This window comes from Cervus elaphus, chromosome 23, assembly GCF_910594005.1.
Source record: "Cervus elaphus chromosome 23, mCerEla1.1, whole genome shotgun sequence".
In the NCBI taxonomy this organism is placed as follows: Eukaryota; Metazoa; Chordata; class Mammalia; order Artiodactyla; family Cervidae; genus Cervus; species Cervus elaphus.
Window position 1 is genome coordinate 56,263,875 of NC_057837.1, and position 23,915 is coordinate 56,287,789.

General features: G+C 46.8%; 1 protein-coding gene across 3 annotated transcripts in view; it reads right to left on the reverse strand.

The window, feature by feature from the left end:
- Positions 1 to 7,461: 7,461 nt before the first annotated feature.
- The window catches only part of CDH26 (cadherin 26), a 45,706-nt gene continuing 29,252 nt past the window's right edge, over positions 7,462 to 23,915 (reverse strand). For 2 of the 3 annotated variants that reach the window (XM_043884535.1, XM_043884534.1), the window contains 8 exons: positions 21,423 to 21,565; positions 19,951 to 20,190; positions 19,029 to 19,250; positions 18,131 to 18,261; positions 16,621 to 16,698; positions 13,616 to 13,666; positions 10,667 to 10,741; positions 7,462 to 9,198 (listed from right to left, as the gene is read on the reverse strand). In XM_043884535.1, the coding sequence (XP_043740470.1) occupies positions 8,977 to 9,198; positions 10,667 to 10,741; positions 13,616 to 13,666; positions 16,621 to 16,698; positions 18,131 to 18,261; positions 19,029 to 19,250; positions 19,951 to 20,190; positions 21,423 to 21,565 (1,162 nt within the window). In that variant the 3' untranslated portion in view covers positions 7,462 to 8,976. Of the gene's footprint in view, positions 9,199 to 10,361; positions 10,432 to 10,666; positions 10,742 to 13,615; positions 13,667 to 16,620; positions 16,699 to 18,130; positions 18,262 to 19,028; positions 19,251 to 19,950; positions 20,191 to 21,422; positions 21,566 to 23,915 lie in introns of those variants that run through there. The other variant, XM_043884536.1, reaches the window with a different exon arrangement.

Genomic DNA, 23,915 nt, shown 5'->3' on the forward strand with positions numbered 1-23,915 from the left:
ACTGCATACAGAGATTAATTTCACGGTTAATTTCTCATTCCAACTTCTCCCATTCATTGCAAAGCTCAGGCCTTTATGGTGGCACTTTAATAATTAGAGTTACTGCATTATTTTAAAATTATTCTTAGCCTGTTTGGCTTTTGAGGAACAATTCAGTGTTTGCTCCATGTTTAAAAACTGACTTATAGAATGTGTCAAGTCTTACAGTCAATGTCACTGAAGTTATTAAAAGCTAAGAGAAGCAGACAGCTGCCTGTTGGGGCTTGATTTACAAGTCATGTGATGGATTAAGTTAATAAGCTTCCAAAGTAGGAGATAAAAGCTTCAGAAAGGCAGATCCAGAAAGTGAAAACACAAAGACAGTGCTGGCCACATGGCCTCTAATAAACACCCAGAGAAGCCCAGAGTAGGGGCAGGAGTCCTGTAGTTGCTCACCTTGTCCCATTTCTACTCTCCCTCAACCTGTCTTCCAAAGAAACTTGCATATCCCGCAAAGCTGCGCAAAAAATGCAACAGAAGAATATCAACTTCTGTGAAAATTACAAACAGAATTTCATGAATATCACCCTCCTTTCATCTAAAGAACCTGAGGAAGTTTTTACAAATAATTAAGTTCAATTAACCCCCAAATATTAAATCTCAGATGACTGAATCCTTAACTGAATCTTTTTAAGGAGGAGAAATCCATTACATGCACAAACATAAACTCAGACCTTGATGGCAAGGAAGAACTTTCATGAAATTGGTCATTTGGATCAAAGCCCATTGTTTCCATCTTCCAGGTTCTGCTAGTCTTAGTTTCGTCATTCATAACTGTTCTGTTGCCGCCCCTGTCCAGCTGTGGCCCATCTCATCAATGTGGCCCCTTTAAGCCACTCAAAGCAGGGGTAGCAGCTCATGGGGATCGCAGGGGTCTCTGGAAAAGTTTGACTCCCAGTTAAAACTTCTGGAGCAATCATTTCATTAAAGGGAATTTTCTCACTTAGGCTTGTTTCTAAAAACTGAAATCAAGCACAAAAGTAAGCTAATTGGTACAGATAATTGTCCAGGGGGTTGTGGCATCACAAGTTGGTGCAGGACCAGAGAAATGGAGCTAGCCATTATTAGGGGTCAGCCTCTGTCCTTCTCTCTCGTCAGCTCCCCTCCATGCTGCCTGATATGGTCCCCTTGGCCCTTGAAACGCCACAGCTTCCCCTCATGGTTGCAAAATGGCTGCCACTGCCCCTGCACTTAACCCACTCAGGTTCCCTACCCAAAGACTTGAGTAGATCTCCTGAGCCTGACCCTCATTGCCTCAGATTGGCCAATGTGCTCATCTCTGAGCCAATTACGGCTGTGACCCTAACTAGCTTAGGTAATTCACAATCTACCTCTAGAGCCCATGTGAGCAGGGGATAAGAAAGAGGACTGCCCAAAGGAATTCCCGGAAGAAGAGTGAAGAGATGTGTTGGAAAGACAGTCCTACAGACAGATTCCTACAATACCAACATACCAAAGTTCCTCTGCCATAGTTGATTCTGGGTCACATTGATGTCCTTAAAAATGCTGAGACTCTGGGGAGCTGAGGTGGGAAAACCATCCATCAGAATGGAACCTCAGTCTTACACATAGACACTGATGCACAGATTGGGGAAGATTCCAGCAAGGGAGAGGCAGAGCTGGACCCCTTTTCAGACCATATGTCCTGCTGTGGGCTGTGTCTGGCTCTGGTCTCCGTAAATGCTACAGATTCCACATCAACTTTCTGTTAAACATGGTACCTGGCACGATGAGCTCGTTTTGCTGGGTCAAAAGCATTTCACATATGAATTCTGTCTACTCCAGGTTTGTTTGGTCAGGGGCAAACAGCTCCTGTCTAATTATCTTTATTCTGTTTTCAGTCCCTGCAGGAAGTGGCTTAAGAGCATTTTGACGACAGGACAGTGTCACCCAGGGTAAGTGGTGGGAGGGGGGCAGCCCTGGCCCAGAGGGACCCCCTGAGATACACGACTGACTGCACAGCTTCTGTGTCTCAGCTCATCTGAGGGGGGACGCTCTTTTAAAAGAGAGGTCATTAGCTTCCTGCCATCTGAACGGCATCTCAGAGTGGGCCCGCATGGGTCTATGGCAGGGTTTTCCACCCTTGGCACTATTGGCCTTCTTGACTGGCTCATCCTCTGTTGTGGGCACCATCCTGTGCCCTGTGGGATGTTTAGTAGGATCCCTAGCCTCCACCCCCCGCCCCCCGCCCATTCCAGGAGCACCCTTCCCTGAGTTGCAACAACTAAACTGTCTCCAGACATCGCCCAGGGCCCCTGAAACAAAATCGCCCTGATTGGGACCCCTGGCCTGCGGAACATGCCTTTAAAGTACACCCCCCTAGAGCTCTCAGTGGCCTCTGACTCCAACTTCATTAAGCTGGGCTTCTCCCCACGGAGACAGCAAAATACAGAGTGAATTGCAACTGTCGGGGGTGGTTCATTAGGATGATGGGAATAAGAATAACAACAAAATCACTCTTTTTTCCCCTCAGTTAGTTTAATAAATGATCAATTAATGGAAACTGCAGCATCTGGAAACCACGGACAATATCGTTCCTAAAACCCAGGAACTGCCCAGTGATCTTTCCCTGGTGAAGGCTCCTTCACGGGTTCAGATTTCTATGTGGATTTTCCTGATTGGCAGACATAGCATCCTCAGGAAATTACCTTTTTCTTAAAACAAGTGTCCTGGTAACACAGCCTCCCCAGGTATGTGAATCCACTTAGCCACAGAATCCTAGGAGCCAGAATCACATCACAAAGTGAAAGTGAAAAGTGTCAGTGTTAGTCACCCAGCTGTGTCCGACTCTTTGCGACCCCATGGACAGCAGCCCACCAGGCTCCTCTGTTCATGGGATCCTCCAGGCGAGAATACTGAAGCGGGTAGTCATTTCCTTCTCCAGGGAATCTCACAAGGCAATGACTATAGAATTGATTGTTTTTAAATAGACATATGGGGAACATAGATGTCAAAGGCGCACTCTCCACTCACCTGGGCCAGCTGCACAGTGATGCCCAAACATTTCCCAGGTTTTGAACCCCAGCCCCCCTCCACCCCACTTTTAGCCCACATAGCTGTCACTCAGGCTAATTCCTCACCTGCTTACCCAGCGAGGCCCTGAATGACTTCTGGCGCTTTCCAAAAGTCAAATCCCAAGCTCAAAAAGTACTGTGTGGCCAGAAAAAAAAAGAATATTTAAAATAATCTTGTCACAGGGGAGCAACAGCCATTTTGGAGAGTTTTAGAACTACAGTAAGTCATGCAACACGACGAATGAAACCTTCACTGTACAAATATTTGAACAAAATGGGAAAAAAATCTGTTCAATGAAGAAAACTAAACAAGGTAATTACTCTGAAGTATGACACACATATTTTGCTATGTCAATGTTTTTTCTATTTATTGGTTTGCTTTGTAGGTCATATAACCTGCATTAATCAGTACTAAGTTTGACTGTGAATGACAGAACACAAACCCCAGTAAACAGAGACAAATGTATTTTTCGCTCATGAAAGTGAGGTGATTCAGGCCCTCATGGTCTCCAAGGTGAAGGGTGAGGCTTCTTCTAATACATCATTCCCCACTTGGAAGTCTCCATTCCCAAGGTCCCCAATAGCCTTCCTTCACGGCCACGTTCCCGCCAGCAAGGAGGGGAAAGGGCTGGAAAGACACTCCCTGCTCTCCTTCATCTCAGCATCTACTGAGACGTGCTGCTGCGGTGTGAGGTTCACTGGCCAGAACGTGGTCACCTGGTCACTTCGAGTTCAAGGAGGGCTGGGAAATGTCATTGTCATTTAGGGAAACCACTGCCCTCGCTCAGACTTGGGAAAGAGGGACAGAAGACACAGTGGAGACAGGGGACCGTAGTTTCTGCTGCCACCCACCCTTGGGCGCTCACCTATCTGTGCTCACCCTTCCTCCACCACAGAACACCCTCCCCTGCATCCCCCAAGGGAACCAACTACAAGGCCCCAGCCAATTTCTGCACCTGGCTCCCAATCCAGGATCCCAGACAAAGCAGCATCCCCTCCAACAGATATGGGTGAGGTTCTTCATGATTTCACAACCTACAAACTAGATCATAAGTTCCTGGTCTCAGCACACCGAACATAAGGTTGATGAGTACGAACAGGAGGATGCAGCCATTTGGAAAAAAGCAAAATACCGACCAGCGTCACCAGTGACCCACACGCAGGAGCAAACCCGGGGAAGCAGGAAGAGCGGCAACCCCTCGGCAGCATCACCATGCCTGGCCCCACATACGTCCCAGCTGCTGCCTCCCCTGCACTGGGCTGGGATGGGCACCCAGAGGATGCCCCTCCTGGGACCTGCGTGGTTTTCACAGGTTGCTCCTTGTTTTCAGGGATTGCTCTAGAGTTGAACAATCACAGGTTTTTTCAGACCAGGCTGTGGTTTCTTAGGCAAAGCACTTTTTCAAAAACATAAAGATTGCTGATCTATTTGTTTCCAGTGGGCTTTCTTTGTTGAGACATAGTTTATAACCCTGGAGCGTCTGACCTTCCTCATTGGCCTCCAAGTTCACTCTCTCTCTCGGCTGACACCTTCCGTCCCTTGGTACATGGCACCACCCACCTCAAGTCACCCGAAATGACGGCCCCGAGTAGGAAGGCAACATCCTTAGAGAGACTCTTGCCCCCAGGCTCACAAATTGGTGGGACGGGGCACTTGTTTTATTTTCCACTAAGTGTACTGCTTTGCACAAAACCATTCCAATGACTGATGTCATTCGAGAGACACAGCAGTTGCTTTTTCAGCCCTGCAAGGCTCCAAATTACCCAGCTCTCAGTCAACTTAGATTGCCGGCTGCAGGCGAGACCGTCTCCATTAGCACAGCTGCCTACATTTCATGCCACTCCTGCCCTGCCCAGGAGTTGCCCATGTCCATCTCTCCTGTGGGACTTTGCTCTAATGCATTTCTACAGTATGAATTTCTCCCACAACTTTCTTCCTCAATCCTTTTTCAGAATAAGGAAAGTGAAAGTGTTAGTCACTCGGTCATATCTGACTTTTTGTGACCCTGTGGACTGTAGCCTGCCAGGCTCCTCTGTCCATGGAATTCTCCAGGCAAGAATACTGGAGCGGATTGCTGTTCCCTTCTCCAAAGGATCTTCCTGACCCAGGGATTAAGCCCCTCTCCTGCATTGCAGGCAGATTCTTTACCATCTAAGCCACCAGAGAAGCCCAAGAACTGCTTTCCAAAAAATAACAGATGAGAGTTGTTAGTAAATGCTTTGTTTCTGCACGATATGGGTCACCTGTCCCCCAGACACACTGCTTGAATCCCTGCCCCCAGATGCGTCTACAAGCCCATGCCCCAAGTTTGAGTTCTTCTATTTACAGCTTTCTTATCCTGCTCCTATATTTTATAACACTTAAAAGTACATCTGGCCTTGAGTGACAGAAAATCCAAAACAGCAGTGGCTTGAACAAAATGTATTTAATTCTCCTTCATTTGAGTCCAGAGTAACGTGGTCCCGGGATGGGTCCAGTAGGGCTCCCTGGTGTTAGATACCTCCACCCCTTCTATCCTGTCAGTGCATGACAGCTAATGACAATGTCCAGAGCTGCTGCCCCTGTCTCATCATCTCCTCATTCCAACGAGTAGAGAGGGAAGAGATGAGTCTACATCTCCATCCTTCCAGGACACTTCCTGGAAGTTGCCTTCCATTGGCTGGAATGTAGCCACATGGCCACACTGGCTGCAAGGGAGGATGGGAAATGTCATTCCCATTCTGGATGGCCACAATTCTGGGTCTTTTATTGAGGAAGGAGAGGTAACAGATACTGAAGCAATTATGCTGCAGCCACATATTCTTGTCACATTCCAGTACCAGTGACCTCATACTGGGAAAGTGAAAGGACCAGTCTTTTCTGTCTTTATAGCTCCAGCATTCTTTCTCCTCCTTAATCTCCTGATGGCAGAGGCAGATTTATTTGGCCTCTAACACACACATTTCGGAGGAGACAACAACCACATGAGGTCTGCCGTCTTCTGCCCACATGCCGTCTTTCATGGGACTGTTGCTATGCCTACTTAACAAGGACATAAGATAAAGTTTCCTGGGTTAGTGTTTCAGCTGGGAAACTTTTAACAACCAAGATAGCTTCTGTGCTCAGTAAATTAGAAAAGTAAGAAAAACAAACTCCCTTGATGAAAAACTCCATAAAGCCAATGAGACTGTAAATGGAAATGGAAACCCAAAATTGATGAAATGCAAAATAAATATTTAACTTATGAGACGGCAGCTATCTTTGGATTGCTAAGTAATTTGGAGGCTAATGTTCTTAAAAAAAAACCACATTTTCTAGGAAAATATTTACTATTTCTGTTTTATTGCCTTCTTCATTGCCATTAGTAAAACTTGGTTTCATTCACGAGTGTACATAAATTCCACTGGAGGTTAACATTTTTTTTTCCCCAAAACTTCCTGGTGAGGCTGTTTCTAATGGAAAGCTTTTAAAGCATGGAGATAGACCTGGGAATCAATCTGTGGGGAGAACCAGCCAATATTCAAGAATGTTCCCTGCAGACGTCAGTTGGGGCAGGTGATAATATATAATATAGACTGGAATCTAAAGGGAAAAGTCAAAGCATTATTCCAGATGGGCTTCATAAACACGCCAACAGGGCCAGTGTCTCCACTGGACAATACACTCCAAAGGCTCGAGACCTACAAACACATACACACAGGCTTCAGAATACAAAAAGAAAACAGCAAAATCAAAATTAATAAATGTCTAATTAAATATCTACAAAATGTAACATTTTGTTCTTGCTAATTGTTCAATTCCACGTTCTTGAATTTTTCATGAGTATTTTATTACTTTTGAGAACAATTAGTGGGAGAGAGCCTCGTAAGAATGCACTAATAGGCACAACTGCCAAGATTTCATAACCATTAGTAAAGGAGTCAAGTTACCTACAGCCAAAAGCAAACTTATCTTAAACCTGTCAGAGGTGTATGGCAATGCATTTGATTTTAACACAGAGTATAGATATATTTGGGCTTCCCTGGCGGCTCAGGAGGTAAAGAATCTTCCTGCAATGCAGGAGACCCGGGTTCAATCCCTGGGTTGGGAAGGTCCCCTGGAAAAGGAAATGGCCGCCCATTCCAATATTCTTGCCTGGAGAATTTCATGGACAGAGGAGCCTGGCAGGGTTGCAAAGAGTCGGATGTGATGGAGCAACTAACACTTTCACTTTTCCGTTTTCATGGATATATTTAAGTGTTAGATGAGATGTGGAGTTCCTAAAAAGAATGCCTTAGACAAGGGGGTCAGTGTTCTTGTTTTCTTTAAAAGGCCAGGAAGTAAATGTATTGGGCTTTGTGAGCCATATATCTCCATCATGATTACTCAGCACTACTATGGCAGCACAAAGTGGTCATGGATGGCCCTTAAATAACACATGAGCACAGCTGTGTACCAATAAAGCTTTATTTACAAAAACAGATGGTGGGCCATGGCCATAGTTTTCTGTCCCTTGCCTCAGATCCAGGAAGGTCCAATGACTTCCTACTGACGCTAACCAGCCATTCAGACTCAAGAAGTATACTGTTCTAAGATAGGACTATTATCCTGAACTCCCCAGAAAACATCGTAGACTCCTCAGAATCATTCCAGAATTAGCACAGCTGTTCTACACAACTGTGAGTCAGTTTTAGACTTTCCAATCCTTTGGAGATGGTTTTCTTCTTTTTCAGTTACCCAAAGCACTGGGTGACACATGAAATAACTATGTACTAATTCTTGTGATCTCTTTTAGTATTTCCACAGCTTCTTTAGAAAGAAAAGTTTTAACTCTGCATCAGCTAAAACTTGGGGCTTCTCAGGTGGCATTAGTGATAAAGAACTTGCCAGCCAGTGCTGGAGATGTAAGAGACACAGGTTTGATCTCTGGGTCAGGAAGATCCCCTGGAAGAAGTCATGGAAACCCACGCCAGTATTCTTGCCTGGGAAATCCCATGGACAGAGGAGCCTGGTGGGTTACAGTTCATAGGATCATGAAGAGTTGGACTCGAGGGTGTGCACAAAAGACTATGCTCGTTAATCATATAAATTTTTTAGAATTTGCCATAGGCTTTTAGATATCTAATATATACATTAAAGTGTCTTGGTATATTTTAGAATTTTTCTTAACCAGCTTCTTATCTATTACACAGCCAAGAAAACTGAGTATATATAGGGCACATGTCCTACTATTTACATTTTTTTTTTTAGATAAAGGACACTATCACCTCCCCCACAGTTTACACTAGTGGTAAGTGGATGTGTAAAAATCAATTAAAGTTTGTGGTATTGTATAAAAATAGAATTTAATCAGAATTTAGTCACTCAAAGGCTCTTAAGTTATTTTAATTACATAGTATATACAAGTTAAATTATGTAAGTTTTTTTTAATATTTACCACTCATAAAGTTTTAAGTTTTAATTATTTCTCTTATAGTAATAAATTTTATCTATTTATCTACTCAAAAAGTGCAATGGGATTAATATATTTTTAAAAATCACTAAAAATACTAATTGCAAATATTCTACAAAATATTACCCTATTGTTTTTCACTTAAACTGAAGCAGAACCATAATAAAGAAATTTAAGTAAGCACTGAAAAATCTGTTTTCCCAGTATTACCTGTTGTTCCCAAATAATTGGGGTAATCTGTAGATTATATTTCATTTATTCTCAGAGTTGGGCTGCTCATGGAAGCAAGGAATTACACAATTAAATTCAAGTTTCTCTAGAAAATATGCCTGACAAATTTTTTTTAAAAGTATGACCTGCTGTTTTGTTTTGGTTCAAGGTGTCCCAGAATGTCCAATCATTTAATCCAGACTCAATTTACCCTCATTCTGTTAGAACTAGAAGGTAATTTTTTAAAAACAAAAGAAAAAAAGCATTCTAGAATAGTGATTTCCCCTTGTGAATTATTCCAATCAACCAAAATATGCATTTTGGGGGGAACGAAAAGCTGACTCAGAATATATTTCTTCTAGTGGAGCAGCCTTTGGCCCCAAAGAGTCCAGCAAGTCAGGCGGTAGGTCATGTTCAGAGCAGGTGAGAGAACTGAGGCTGTCTGCTTGCTCACACTCGCCCTCCTCCGCGTAGATGTGAGGTGGGTAGCCAGGATTACCCTCGGGGTCGTGGGTGCCACAGAGCTGCCGGAGGAGAACCAGGGAGAGGAAGTGAGTGCCATGGCATGTCAGCCTCGTCCCGTCACAGGCCTTTCTACAGACTCAGATCAGGCAGCCAAGCTGAAGGGAGGGACCCCATCACACTCCTGCTGATCTCGGGGAGGGAACTCTGACAATGACGGTGGCCCTGACCTGGGTAGGATGACGGGAACATGGAAGAAAACCGCCCACCCCTTCTACCCTCTTACAGGGTAGACTCCTCCCTCACCCAGGCTGAGACCTCCCCTCCTGGCCCTACGCCTTCTGTCACCTTGAATGACCATCCCCAATATATGTTTGTGGGAGGGATGGATGGATGGATGGATGAGGTTAAAGGGCTTTCCCCTGTTGGCCTTCCAATACCCTAGAAGGTCGCTAATGGAAGTCTGAGCCTGTTTCATAGATCAAGGTGGGGATGGGTTTACAAGACTCTTCTAAGCCATCACTGGCTCACAGCATTTCGTGTGAGAATGAACTCATCCAGGGCTTGAAGACGTTCAGAGTCAGACAGCTCAGAGCCCAGAGAGGCAGGAGGAAGAGGGAAGGACCCCTTCATGTTCCCAGGCTCTCAGCCAGCTGTGTCCACCTTGCTCGGCTCACGGGGACCCCTCCAGGCTCTCCATTTAGTGGGAATACCGTCTCCTTGCCCTGCGTCTACTGGTGCCCAGACCTGCTGCCCACAGGTATACCTGGGAGCCTTCATCCTTACATCACACACCTGCAGGGACTGTGGTCACCGTGTGGCCTATGCCTTGGGGCATGGGTGGGGGCGGAAAGCTAGCCGACAGGTGAATCCAGGGGCTGTGACCTGGGTGTCACCAGTCCCATCATGTCCCCTCAGTGCAGCCAAGTAGATAACTTGGGATGGGCCTGGTGAGCACACAGCAAATCGGGATCTGCAGGGGGTCTGTGCTCAAAACTCCCGAGGCCTGTGACAGCAGAAGCTTCCAGCCCTGATTCAGCAGTTTAGAAGCCCTGTGAGATCAATAATTCATCATAAACCCCAACCAAGTTAGAAGGCTCACAAGGGAAAGCGCTGGGCCTTCTAATCTGCTGTTTTTCCCTCCACTCACACCACCCAGCTCAGCTCCAACTTTGCACTAATGAAGGCTCCCTGCCTGCCTGGGGAACAGGAGGATGGGCCTCACCAGGAAGCAGCCTCCTTCAGCCCAGTCAGACGGTGAACTGGTCCCCACCCGCTCCATCCACAGGGCACAGCTGTGTGGGGCAGAGATGGCAGATACACAGATGTGAATGTGGGTAAGCCAGATGACATGTGATGATAACCAGGGATGAGACTAGAAGGGTTCTCACTTCCCGTGACCCATCTTCATCCACTCTAACAGCCAGAGGAAGGGACCCCGAGGCACATCTCACAAAACAGAGCCCCGGGAGGCTCCAATGAGCACCCAGGCCCTCTAACGCAGGATCTGTAGAGTTGAGGGCCTCCTACCTGACTCAGCACCTCCATCATCACTCCTGCTCTCATTTCCAGGGGTCCTCTGGGCACCGTGGTATCGAGGAAAACCTGAAAAGCGAAGAAAAGAGTCCTAACCCTGCAGGGTCAGCTCACAGCTCCCCTCAATTGATGGCCTCTGCTGGCTGGCACATGGGGGCCCCCACCAGGCGGAGGACTGTCTCAGCTCTCCTGGAGGGGACAACAGGCCAAGGGCAGTTTAACCAGATGTCACCTCCGTGTGTGCAGGGAGAGAGGGCAGCCCTGCCGGTTTTCACTGATGGACTGATGGACCCTCCATGCCTTGGCTTCCAGGGAAGAAGGAAGCCGAGTGAGCCTGGCCAGCAGGGTTTGGGTCTGGTCCACAAACAGGAATCAGCAAGAGGCTGACTGCCCCACGTGGGGAAGCTCATCCCACCACTGGTCCCCACAACGCACGGCTGGTCCCAGGTACTAATCCCCTTCCTCCCGCCTTGGCAGGTCAGCCGCACCTCGTGCACACAGGTTGCCGTGCAGCCTTCTCTCGCAAGCACCTGGGTCTCGGGTTCTGGCTGAAGAGTGGGGTAGAGCTATGAGGAGGTGGGCTTAGCATGCCCCACGTGGGGGCCACCCGGGACCCCAGAGAGCCCCACCTGCATCATGGAGTCAGGCCCACACAGGTAAGGCCAAGCAACCCCTCACTCAGGCTCACGCAGGTGCGGGGCCTGCACCCAAGGTGAGAGGAACATGGTGATGAGCATGTAAGGTGCAAGAGAGACCTCAGCCGTCTGCACCTGGGGCCTCTCAGGAAGAGGAGGGCCTGGGGACGGGAGCAGAGGAGGGCCCACGAGGAGGGAAGGCCAGTAGAGGCCGGGAGGCTGGAGGCAGCCCAGACCTGCAGGCAGAGCACAGCGCAGGAGAGACCAGATGACCCCAGGTCTCAGGGCTGCAGACCATCCCAGGACAACGACCAGCTGTCAGGTGGGTTTAATTGAGAGAGTGACATGAGAGCATTCCCTGGTGGCTCAGAGGGTAAAGCGTCTGCCTGCAATGCAAGAGACCCAGGTTCGATCCCTAGGTCAGGAAGATTCCCTGGAGAAGGAAATGGCAACCCACTCCAGTATTCTTGCCTGGAGAATCCCATGGATGGAGGAATCTGGTAGGCTACAGTTCACAGGGTCCCAAAGAGTGGGACACGACTGAGTGACTTCACTTTCACTTTCAGAAACACACTGGTGACTTTTACAGCTGCGGTGACTTCTGATCACCCCTGGATTTAGGGGTACTTTGTATACTCCAGAAGATGTGTATAAAAAACATTGTGAAGTTTGGGGTAATTTTACATGTCCATGAAGATATATACACACACACCTGTCTGTACCTATATCTGTCTATACACATAAACCCATCCCATCCCACCATTGCGAATTGAACTAAACACTCTTAGCCAAAGAGATAGCAGGGATAACCCTACCAACAACCCTGGAGGCCTGCTGCCTGGCGATGCTGTGTCCTCAATCACTTCCCTCCAGCCCCCGTGGGCCTCTCGGAGGAGGATACAAGAGACACAGGCCCGTCCTCCAGTGTGCTTGCTGGTCAGACCCTGTGGTCCTTTCCGGGCCGGTGGAAGGTACACCAGCAGTCGCCAGGAAAACTCAGGGTCAATTTTGCCTTGAGTAGATTTTAGGTTCTACCACATGCCACTTTTTGCTGCTTTTGCTTCATTTTGCTGCATTTACTGCACATGCCTCTGTCAAGGCCGAGAGCACTGTTTCCCTCTCCTGGCAGCTCGGCATGGAGCTAGTTTCAGGCATGTTCCCAGGACCCACGACCCACAACTCCTCAAAGGTGCTTCAGCAAGAGTGTTTGAATTTCATTCTAATTATGTGAAAGTTATTTTAATAATAATATTTAATGTTATTTTTCTAATATAATGGAGAAGGGCTTACATCTTTTTAACTGAGTCCTCTCAACATGTTAATAAAAGCAAAAATGTTATAATTTGCTTTTATGAAACTTGAAGGAAGCTTTTTGTCTCTTGTTTGCTAAATCGAAGAGAACCTGATACGATAAACTAAGCTCCCTTAAAAATATTTGAAACTGCTTATTGTCATAAATTGAAATCTTCTTGACACCTTAAGAATCGATTTCAACAATGTGAGGCAATGAATTAGGCACTAAAGAAGAGCTCTGCAAACTTCCTCCACAATATCCAACTTCTTTTTTATTGTTATTGTTTCCAGTTGAATCACTATTTTTATTTGTTGCTTTGGTAACAGGTGTATGTTGTAAATGTCATTGCACTTCAAATCAGTACTAATAAAAAACAGCTCTTTTCTGTTTTATTTATAATGTCATTCTTTGTAAGATCTCATTTGTAAAGAAGGACTCTGCTGTTAGAAAGGTTTAGGAGAAAATGACTAATGGCCTCTATAGTCCCCTTAGTTCAAAACTTCTATAAATCCATGAAGAATCAAAGCAAAAGAATACTCAGGCCTTCATCAAGTTCCCAGCTTCTCAGCAGCAAAAGAAACTTGTCAGGGACTGAAAAACTCTGGTGCTTTCAGGTCTAGAGGTGAGTATTTTATTTAGTTCTCATCTGCTCCCTAGATGTCATGGTACAGACAGTAAAGAATCCGCCTGCCAATTCAGGAGACCCAGGTTCAGTCCCTGGATTGGGAAGACCCCCTGGAGAAGGGAATGGCTACCCACTCCACTATTCTTGCCTAGAGAATTCCATGGACAGAGAAGCCTGGTGGGCTACAGTCCATAGGGTTGCAAAGAGTCAGACAGGACTGAGTAACATTTTCACTGCTTCCCACATTCACTGCTTTCAGCTTATTTGGATGTTGGTTGGGTATATTTTTACCACCTTCCCCCTTCCCAGTTTCCCATTTTCAGGGCTTCCCATGGCTGCCAGGACAGTAAGGTAACTCTTTTCATGGTAACTTCTTCATCGGTACTTACAGGAGTAGAGTATTTGTTTCTCACACTTGACTCAAAAAACACGCCATGACTCTGAAATTATTTTAGAAAATGAAAAATTAATTAAAGTAAAAAAAATGAAGTGTTTATTGGTTTCATATAAATTACCCAAAGATGAAAACACATAACTAGAAACTCTTGTAACCATAAGGCCTCCTGTTTCTGCACTAAAGGTATCTAATGAGAGCAGTGTAGGTATTCCTAGCAGAAATCCATGGGTGAGTTTTATAGTTGCTTTGTGCAGAGGGAACATGAAAATATGAGATTTCCAAGCCCATCTTGGGTCTACAAAATTCACATCAGACTCACGGAGTGTCGTGAGTGTGGCCTCAAAGTCTGTGAATGTGGCCCATTCATTCCTAAGACCCAAGACTGGTTACATAATTGGAAGGACCCAGCATAAAAAATGTGAGCCCCTTGCCAGATATGAAGTGTTTCAAGATGGTGGCAGGGGAGTATTAACCAAGTACAAGGCCCTTCTGAGCACAGGGGCCTGTGGGACTGACTGGGTTCCACGCCTGTGAAGCTGACCCTTCCACGGTCAAAGGGACATACCTATCAATGCACATGCCCTTTCAAGGATTCATGGGATCATGTTTGTGCAAAAGAGAAGAACTCTTTTATCTTGGCTCAAACGTAGCCTTAGAAAAATAATGAATTGTAGAGATCTTGAATTCTTTCTTAAAAGCTTTCCATCATGAAAACAATGACTCTTTGGCCCTTGAGAACCCATTTTAGCTCTTGTTAGAAGAGTAAATATTACACTAGTTAAGTTACACTAGTTAAGCTAGTTACCCTAGTGAAGTCCAAATAAGGTCTGTATTTTGAGGCCTCTGTCAATAGTGTTGTATCAAAGTTAGTTTTCTGGTTTTGTTAACATACTATGTAGACTATTATTCTTGGGGAAAGCTGTGTGGAAGGTACACAGGAACTCTGAACTATTTTTACAACTTTGTGTGAGCCTGAAAAGTCACGTTAAAAAGCAAAGCTCTAGTTTTAGAATATGTATATGGAGTGTATAAGGACATGGCTCAGTTTGGCAGGAGGTGTGGAGTCACTGGACTGGAAGTTGGTTAGGGCCAAGGCCAGTGCTCTTAGTCTTATAGATGATGTCTGGTGCCCAGACATGAACACAGAGAAATGTATTTATTTGTGGGTGTCATATTTGATCAGAGCTATCAAATAACAACTCAGTAGCAACCAACAATCACAATAGTTAGTTAGATATATGAGATGGTTTTCACAACTATGTGTTTGTTCTACCAGAATCACAGAATCTTCTAGAAGGGAACCCACTGTCTGTCACCAGTGAAGTCCCAGCAGCAGGAGTAAACCTGTGTAACTCACTGGAATTCCCGGGACAAGGTGTAGTTGGTCAGATGCACTGAACAGAGAAAGTGGCATTTCGTTTACATCCTAGGGGAAAACGCTGGTTTACTCCAAAGGTAACGCATTTCCCTCTAGGTGAAAACAAAGAAGCTACACCTTTTCCTGCTCAGATACTCACGTGCAAATAAAAATTAGCATTATGATAGGGGGGAGGGAAAATGGGAGTAGAAAAGGAAAGGTGAAGAGAAGCAAGGAAAAAAAGAATAAAATAAAGTGGGTATGTGTGATCCAATGTGACTTGAAGATGTAGATTCTAACATTCTATGGATGATATTATAGACACCTGAGAACTGAATATGCACACAAGATCTAGAAGCTGACATAGACAGATGAAACTGTTTAGATTTAGGGATGGGATTGTGGACAATTTTTGCTTTGGGTTTCTATTTTTAATATAAGCCCTTCAATCATGAAATAAAATTTCAAAGAAAATAAAGCAGGCGCAGGTCCTCAGTAACAGTTCTAAGGAAGTCCATGCCTTGTCACAGATTTTAAAATAGCAGGTCACCTGGTAATCGTAAGTGACAATCTAACTGAGGGACGGTGTGTGAATGGCTGACTATCAAACCAGCAACAACAGGTACACTGACTATTTGCAGGACATCATAAAGGGAACCTAGAGACTCACCAGAAAATAGAAGAGCAGCCTTGGTGTCCTCCCCTGCAGATGGGGGAGCAAGGTACCCTCCGGCAGGGGTTTGGTAAAGATGCAATGGGATTAGACTTGCAGAGTGCAAACCCCAGGGCACGATGAGTGGACCAGAGTTCTTACTGTGCCTACCTGGAGCTGTGGCCTCCAGAAGCTTATAGACCAGTCAAGGAAGAGAGGCCCCTGCCAGCCCTCTCCAGGAGTCTCTGTGCCCCTCCCCCTGAGAACATGGAGTGGTGGGCAGATGCCCTCTGGACCTGGCCCTGCTCTCCCCAGCCAGGTGCCTGTACAGTAAATGACAGAAGCCCTGGGTCAACTCTCTCTTTTCCAAAGTGGAGTCTCTGTCTGCTTAGAGGAGGGCAAATTTAGCCAGACTGAGAACAGGGTTTCAAATGACATTGAACCGCATGGTAAGAAAAATCAGTCCCTGTCTAAGTCCTCTTCCATGCTCCTAATAACATCAAGGAGGACATGTCCGTCAGGTGCCAGCCTGTCCTGGCTCGCTCTCTCTTTCCACATTTTCTACCTAGAATTACAGGGTTCCATTTCTGCTGTGTCTGCATTTCACTCACCTGCTCTTTACACAAGTAAAACTGGTTTTCTGCTTACAATTGAAATATAAAATTTCCTGTTTAAAGAAATGCACTTCTTTTGGACACAAGTCCATTTAAAGGAAAATAATGTTTAAAGTCATGAAGTTAGCGCTGGACAGACTGGAGTGTGGGCCTGAGCCATCTGACACTTGAGCTGGGAGCAAAGGTATGTGAGGTTGAGCAGAACTGCAGGGGCTTTGCAGGTGGGGCTGGGGTGAAAGTAGGCGTGGGGTGGGCCTGTAGGGAGACATCCCAGGATGTGGGTGGGGGAGCAGCCATGGTGTCCCCCTCGCATTGAACGGTCATCAAAGCCACTCCTCTTGTTTCAACACAAGCAGCAAACAAGCCACACTCACCTTAGCTCCCAGCTTGGCGCCCATCTCGCCTGGGCTAATGGACGGGGCTGGCATGTGATCCCTGAGGTATGACCTTCCCTGTGGGACAGAGGGAAAGAAATATGACTGCAGCTGAAATTACAGATGGCAGCATTTAACACAGAGGACAGGGAGTAATGTCTCCCCTCTGGCATCACAGACAGCATCCTGACCCTGGAAAACACAGCCTGCGCTGTGAAGCAGGAGGGCAACCCTGGCAAGCGGACATTTTGTAATCACTGGTCAGGAAGTGAAGTTTCTTGTGGTTTAGAGGTTCACATAAAGAGATGGTAAGAACAAAAACCAAGCAACCAAAGAGAAAACCTTGTTTCAGTCAGCCTCAGCATCTCAGAACTGGTCCTTGCCCTCTTCTAAGCCTCAATGATGGCTCTTGGGGTCGCCACGGTGGGCAGTGCTGTGTGGAGCCTTATCCATTTCTCACTCAACAAATATTCACTGAGGGACTCGGATGTTGAGGAGTGCTGCATTTCTTCTCTCTTTTAAAAAGATTTATTTATTTATTATTTCGGCTGTGCTGGGTCTTTGTTGCTGCAAGGGCTTTCTCTAGTTGCTTTAGGTGGGGACTGCTCTTCATCTCAGTGCTTGGGCTTCCCATTGCGGTGGCTTCTCTTGTTGCGGAGCACAGGCTCTAAGGCACATGCTCAGTAGTTGTGACCCATGGGCTCAGTTGCTCTGCAGCATGTGGGATCTTCCCAGACCAGGGATCAAACCAGTGTCTCTCTCCTGCACTGGCAGGCAGATTCTTGACCACCAGACCACCAGGGAAGGCCTGGATTTCTTTCCTAAGGGCTCACTGGCTTCCCCACAGAGAGGGGAGGCCCCCGTGCTGTCCTGCAGACCCTCTTGATCAGGGGGCATGTCCGGTGGCAGAAAAGGACAAGGCAGGTGGAATCAGTGATGTTGTCTGGGTGAAGGGAATCTTCTCAAGAGTGCGCAGTGTCCCCAGTGTGTGGATGCAGGCAGGTGTATTCACATAAGGTGGACTAACTGGGATGTGTGAACACAGTGGTGCAGCCTTATTTACCAGTGGCTACAAGGACATAACTGGTAACTGCTGTTAGTAATACTAGAGAAACTCCACCTGAAAAAAGTCATTTGGCCTAGACAAGGTTTCTCAGCCTCGGCACTGCTAACACTCAAGCGGGTGACCTCTCTGTCATGGGGGCTGTCCTGGGCACAGCAGGACGGCCTACAGTGTCCCCCAGTCGGTTCTACTCACCAGACGCGATAGCATCACCACCCGCCCCCCCGCCCCGCTGACTGTGCACTCCCAGTTCAGTTCTAACCACCAACATGCCTCTAGACACTGCCACATGTCCCCTGGGGTGGGGATGGGGGCCAGAATCGCCCCCAGTTCAGAGCCAGTGCCCTAAACAAATGAGACGAGATGATCACATGAGGGGGCGGTGAATGAGAGCAGCATGGAGAGCCTACCGCATCATCCTCATGAGACACAGTCCAGCCGCACTACCTGGAGAGGATCGGCTCTGCTCTCCTCGTTCCACGTGATCAGGGTCTGGATCCCCTCATCCCACGGCACAAGGCGACCCTGCCTCTCGGCTCCGGACACAAGGCGGCATCGCAGCAGGAGGAGCAGAGCAGCTGTGACGAGACAAGGGGGAGAGGAGATGCCGGAGCTCTGGCCGATCAGAGGTTCCCTCCCACAGAAGCCTGCGCTGCTGGCATATAACTCGGCTGGGAGCTCATGGGGGCAAGCTGAGCCTTTGTCAATCTTTGCAGCCTCAGTGCTTAGCACAGCCTGGGGCACAGTAGGTGAGAGGTAACTATTTGTCGGACTGATTAAGTAATACTACGTGACCAGTAATATTCTACAGTCTCCTTGAAAATCGAGCTTCCCCGTTAGCCTTTGCCAAGCCTGGGAGCTTGTGTACATTGCTGTCCTCAGCTATTAAAATCATCTCTGCTCTGTTGCTCAGTCATGTCTGACCTTTTGCGACCTCATGGACTATAACCTGCCAGGCTCCTCTGTCCATGGGATTTCTCAGGCAAGAATACTGGAGTGGGTTGCCATTTCCTTCTCCAGGGGATCTTCCAGACCCAGGGATTGAACCTGCATCTCCTGCTTAGCAGGAATCCATAGACAGTGGACCACTGTCCTTAGACAATGTCCATCTCTAGGTTCCATTGCTGTAAAGTGCTGCTACTGAGCAGAAGCCCCCTCTGCCAGGCAGCCTGTCTGACCAGGGTGGAAACCTCCCATTCCAGCCTGGGCCTCCCATGAGCCTGGGAGTCATTCTCAAAGACAACCCGCTGACCTCGGCCAACCCCACCGCCAAGGACTTTATGCCCTTGGCTTACAGCCCAGGGAGAGGAGCTGCATTCCCAGGACAGCTCCTGTCTATGCTGACCTGCCAGAGCCATGAACGCTACACCGAGAGGGGCCAGAGCCCCCTGCAGGACCCCAGCTCTCGCGACGAGGGGCTCTGCACAGGTGAATCCATCGGGACAGGAGCAGACCCTCACGTGGACAGTCTGCTTCTGGGAAAGTCCCTGTTTGTCTCCGATGAGAAGCGGCACAGAGTAGTCACCAAGTGGAAGGCTTCTCTGCATTAGAAGTTCCACTGAATAACCTGCAGAGGGAGGGGGACCTTAGTTGCGTTGATGTGTTCATTCGTTCAGCTGCTCAGGGGTTATTTCCTAATGCCTCCCTTGTGCCAGGCTTTGTAGGACATCTGAGGTGGTCACGACCACTCTCCCGTGGACACCAGCGGCATGTGAAGTGGTTCCCAAGACCACCCTCAGGTTGATGATTCTCTAGAAGGACTCAGGACTCTCTGAGAACTGTCTACTCACGGCTATGGAAACAGCACCCCTGCTTTCCTTTAGGGGCACCTACACTTCCTGAACTCATCCCCCGTGTGGATCAGGTGGGGCTAAGCCCAGATCCCAGCCAGGTCCAGGTGTGGGCTCAGTACCAACCATCCAGCACATCTGCCCTCCCAACCCACACCCAATGTTGAGCAGGGCAGGTGGCTCCAGCCTTGCAATGATGTACACGTTCTTGCGAGGCACCAGAAAGAGTCCCAGGGACTCCCAGCCACCATGCTACTATCTCCAGAGGAGAGCCTGCCTGCAGATGAAGGGAACACATAGCCAAGGTCAGGAGCCACCACCTCCAGGAAGTCCTCTGGGCACCCAGGTGTGCTGGGACACAGGCTTACCTGTCCCTTTCTTGGTGAGATAAGCTAGCACATTCCTCTTGGCCTGAGTCTGTGTGAGTCAGGTCTCTGTCCTTTTCCAGCCTTTCTCTCTGGCCAGTGTGATACGCACCCCTGTTTTCCCCCAGTCTCCACATGTCTCCTGTATCTCCCCGCGTGCTGTCCAGTTTGAAGGTGAAGGGGTCGGAGTAGGGCTCCAGGTCGCTGTCCTCCGCCTCGATGAGGAGGGCCTTGTCTCCGGCAGACTGACAGACCTCCAGGTGCTGAGAGCTCGGGCAGAGCACGGGAGCGTTGTCGTTGACGTCTGACAGGAAGAGCAGCATGGTCCCCGTTCCCGTCTGTGGAGGGACACCTGGGTGGGAAGGAGGGGGTGTCCCAGCAGGGCTGCTGATTAATTCCAGAGGTTGCCCCAGCACACAGACGCCTGCGAATGAGCGCTCTCGGCCTCTGCAGAAAAGAACCACTCTGCGGAGACACTGAAGCCAATTCCCTTTCAATAAGCTTTATTGCAAGGGCTGGATCTGTTTTCCTGCTTTTTTGAAAATCTGGGTAGGATAAGTTAATAAAACACTTGTTGAATGAGGTACAATTATCGAATAGACGATAATATCAGCCATGGAAGTTGTTAAGGCAGGAGTGGGGGGGCAGTGGGGGATGGGTGTGAGGTAGTTCTGGAGACCTCAGCTTCTATACTGGGTCCCCACTGTGATCCTGGTCTGGATCCTGAACTAGAGTTTTGCAAGGTGTCACCCCTGGAGGACACTGGGCAACAGGTTCTTGGGATCCCACTATCTTATTTCTAAAAACTGCATGTGAGTCTACAATGACCTCAAAATAAAAAAATTTTTTTAAACTATTCCACTGAAAAAACAGTGCCATTCATTAAAACATCCATAACAGAGTTATGGAACCCTCACCTAAAACCAATTAGGAACACAGATTTAATAGCTCCCTAAGCAACATTAATTATACAACTGTTAATTATGCAAATAGGATATACAACCATGTATGCTTGGGAATCTGGGTTCATAAGACAACTCTTATTACAACTCTAACTTACAGATTTTCTTAAATACAGTCATTAAAATTACTTGAAATATTTTATTTTTCTAGCTTTCTGCTTTGGTAGGTTTAGAAATACAGCCTTGTGAGAGATTGCAGAGAAAAGTGTTAAAACATGCTGATAAAAATCACCGATCCTGGTTGATGACAAACTTGTCCTGCACAGTCATTTTCCTGAGCTTATAAACCGGTCCAAGTGCAGGGAAACTGCCCATGTTTATCATATGCAATTGGCTTTGACAAAGAGCTAGAGAGTTGTCTTATGAACAGATGAAAAAGATGCTGTGGTGGGGCTGTGTCCTTATCAGGCTCATCATCTCTGAATGAACATCGCCCCTCTTTCTATGGCATAGCCCCCTAGTTTGCCATTTCAAGAATTATCAAAAATAATCATCAATATGGAAGCACAATGATAAAAAGTTTATATCTTTCCCAGTTGTGCTGAAAGACACTCACCTGTGTCATTTCCCCTTAGGAGCAAGAAAACATAGCCCCCTCTGACAATTCTGGGTCTGTGCTTACCATCATCAATAGCATGAGCGATGATTACGTAAATGCTGTCATTGACATGAGGAGATTCGCGGTCAACCGGCTTCACAGTGATGACCACCCCAGAGTGCTCGTCTATGCTGACCCAGTTTGCGGGATCATAAGCCAGTTTGTATCTTGCAGAAGAAAACACATGTAATTTTTAAAATTAAAAAGTTACATTAAGAGACAAGTCCAAATATACCACAGCAGACACAATTCCCATTGTGAATCTGGGAAATTGTAAGAACCTCTGTTAGGAGTGTTCCTGGCTCTGATGAAGGCCCAGAGACCTGAGACCCAACCAGAGTGTCAGATCAGTATTCACTGAACACCAGGTGTCCTGTCCTTGTCGGGCTGCACATAACTCTGTCCACCTCAGGGAAAACATTTCATCCTGGAAAAGAGCCAATCTTCAGTTGCCTGCAGGAGCTGGTGGCTTCATGTTAAACCAAGCCCGCCCTTGCAACAGAAGCACGAGACCATATTACCCCTGGAGCCTAGAGGATTCACACGTGGGTAATACAGCCAGGCAACATGGCTGTCTACATCCTGCTTCACCTGTGTGCACCTGGTAACCATTTTAATGGATGAGCACACCTGGCCTTCCAGAATTCCCCAAGATCTGTCAGAGTCAGAGGGCAGCCATCAGAACCAAGCGGAACCATCGGAACCCAACCTACCTGCTGAGAGACCCAGAGAAGGAAAGGCCTGGACCCACAGGCAAACAGAAAAGATGTCGCTCCCCAAAACAGCGGAAGACAGGGGGTTTCATGTGCCTTCTCTTCCTCATCACTTAAAGGCCCTGGAAAAGGTCAGTAACTCTCCCTGTCTGATATTTGTCAAGTCAGGGTTTACAAAGGGACCAACATACTCTAGGGACAGGAATACAGCCCTGAATCAGATTTAGGGTCTCTGTGGGTATCCCCTAGAAGAGGTCCAGGCAGGGACTAGGAACATCGGCATCATCTTGGAACTTGTTAGAAATGCAAATCTCGGTCCCAACCCCAGACCTCAAAATCAGAGACCCCAAGGGTGAGACCCAGCAAAGGGCATTTAACAGGCCTTCCAAGTGACCATGATTCATACTGCAGTTGGGCCTCTTTAACTCAGCACTTGCCTGCATAGACCTGTGGTGGTCTGGAACTCCAGGGTAGCTGCCCCCAAGGAGATAAGAGAGAAAACTGAGAAGCAAGCATCAGGAAATTTTTATAGTCAGTGGCATTACTGTGACCACCAAGCACATGATCATGGTTTTGTAATTTATCTTTTAATATTTTATAAAATTATTATTCCACAGTGAACTGGAAATTTTAAAAAGCAACATCTGGTCCTTCTCAATGGTTAAGTCGGAAGCATTGCTCTAAGGAAGAATCTCAAACTCTAGTGCCCACAGGGGTGTCCCGAGCAGGTGCAAGAAATGAGCAAAGCTGGTCGGATAAGGATTGGTGTCAACTGATGAGCGAGAGGTCAAAGGGACCTCTCCCCATGCCCCCAATGATCATGACCCAATGCCAAATCTTCCTCTTTTTCAAGAATATTCAGATAATTCAGGTTGTTAGCATACTCTTGATTTTTAAATGCTTGCAGCTTTATTATCTCTTTCTTTTTATTGCAGTAAAATGCACATAACATACAATTTACCACCTTCACCATTTTAAAGTGCATTTCAGTGGGATTAAATATTAATACATCACACTGCTATGCAACCGTCACCACCATCCATCTCCACAGCTCTTTTCATTCTTGTAAAATTGAACTCTATGCCTACTAAACAATAACTCTCCATTTCCCCTCCTGCCAGACTCTAGAAATCACCATTATATTTTATTTCTTTATGAGATTTGACTACTCTAAGTACCTCCTATAAGTGGAATTGTACAGAATTTGTCTTCTTGTGACTAGTGCGTTTCACTTAGCATAATGTCCTTAGGGTTCATCCATGTTGGAGCATACTGCAGAATTCCCTTCATTTTTAAGGCTGAATAATATTCCATTGCATGTATGGACCACATTTTGTTTGCCCATTCATTATCAATGGCTCCCTGGGTTGCTTCCACATTTTAGCTATTGTGATTAATGCTATCAACATGGGTATACAAACATCTCTTTGAGGCCCTGTTTTCAGTTCTCTTGGGCATGTACCCAGAAGTGGAATTGCTGGATCATATGGTAATTCTATTTTTAATTTTTGGAGGAACTCCCCTACTGTTTTTCTCAGAGGCTGTATCATCTTATATTCCCACCAGCAGTGCCCAAGGATACCAATTTCTCCACATTCTCCCCAACACTTGTTTTCCATTTTTTGGTTTGTTTTTTTTTTAATTGGAGGATAATTGCTTTACAATGTTGTGTTGTTTTCTGCTGTACAACAGTTTGAATCAGCAGTTGAACTGAGGTGGTTCAAATCTGATGAACCTAGAACCTGTTTTCTGGTTTTTTTTTTTTGATGGGTGTGAAGTGATGTCTCACTGCAGTTTTGATTTG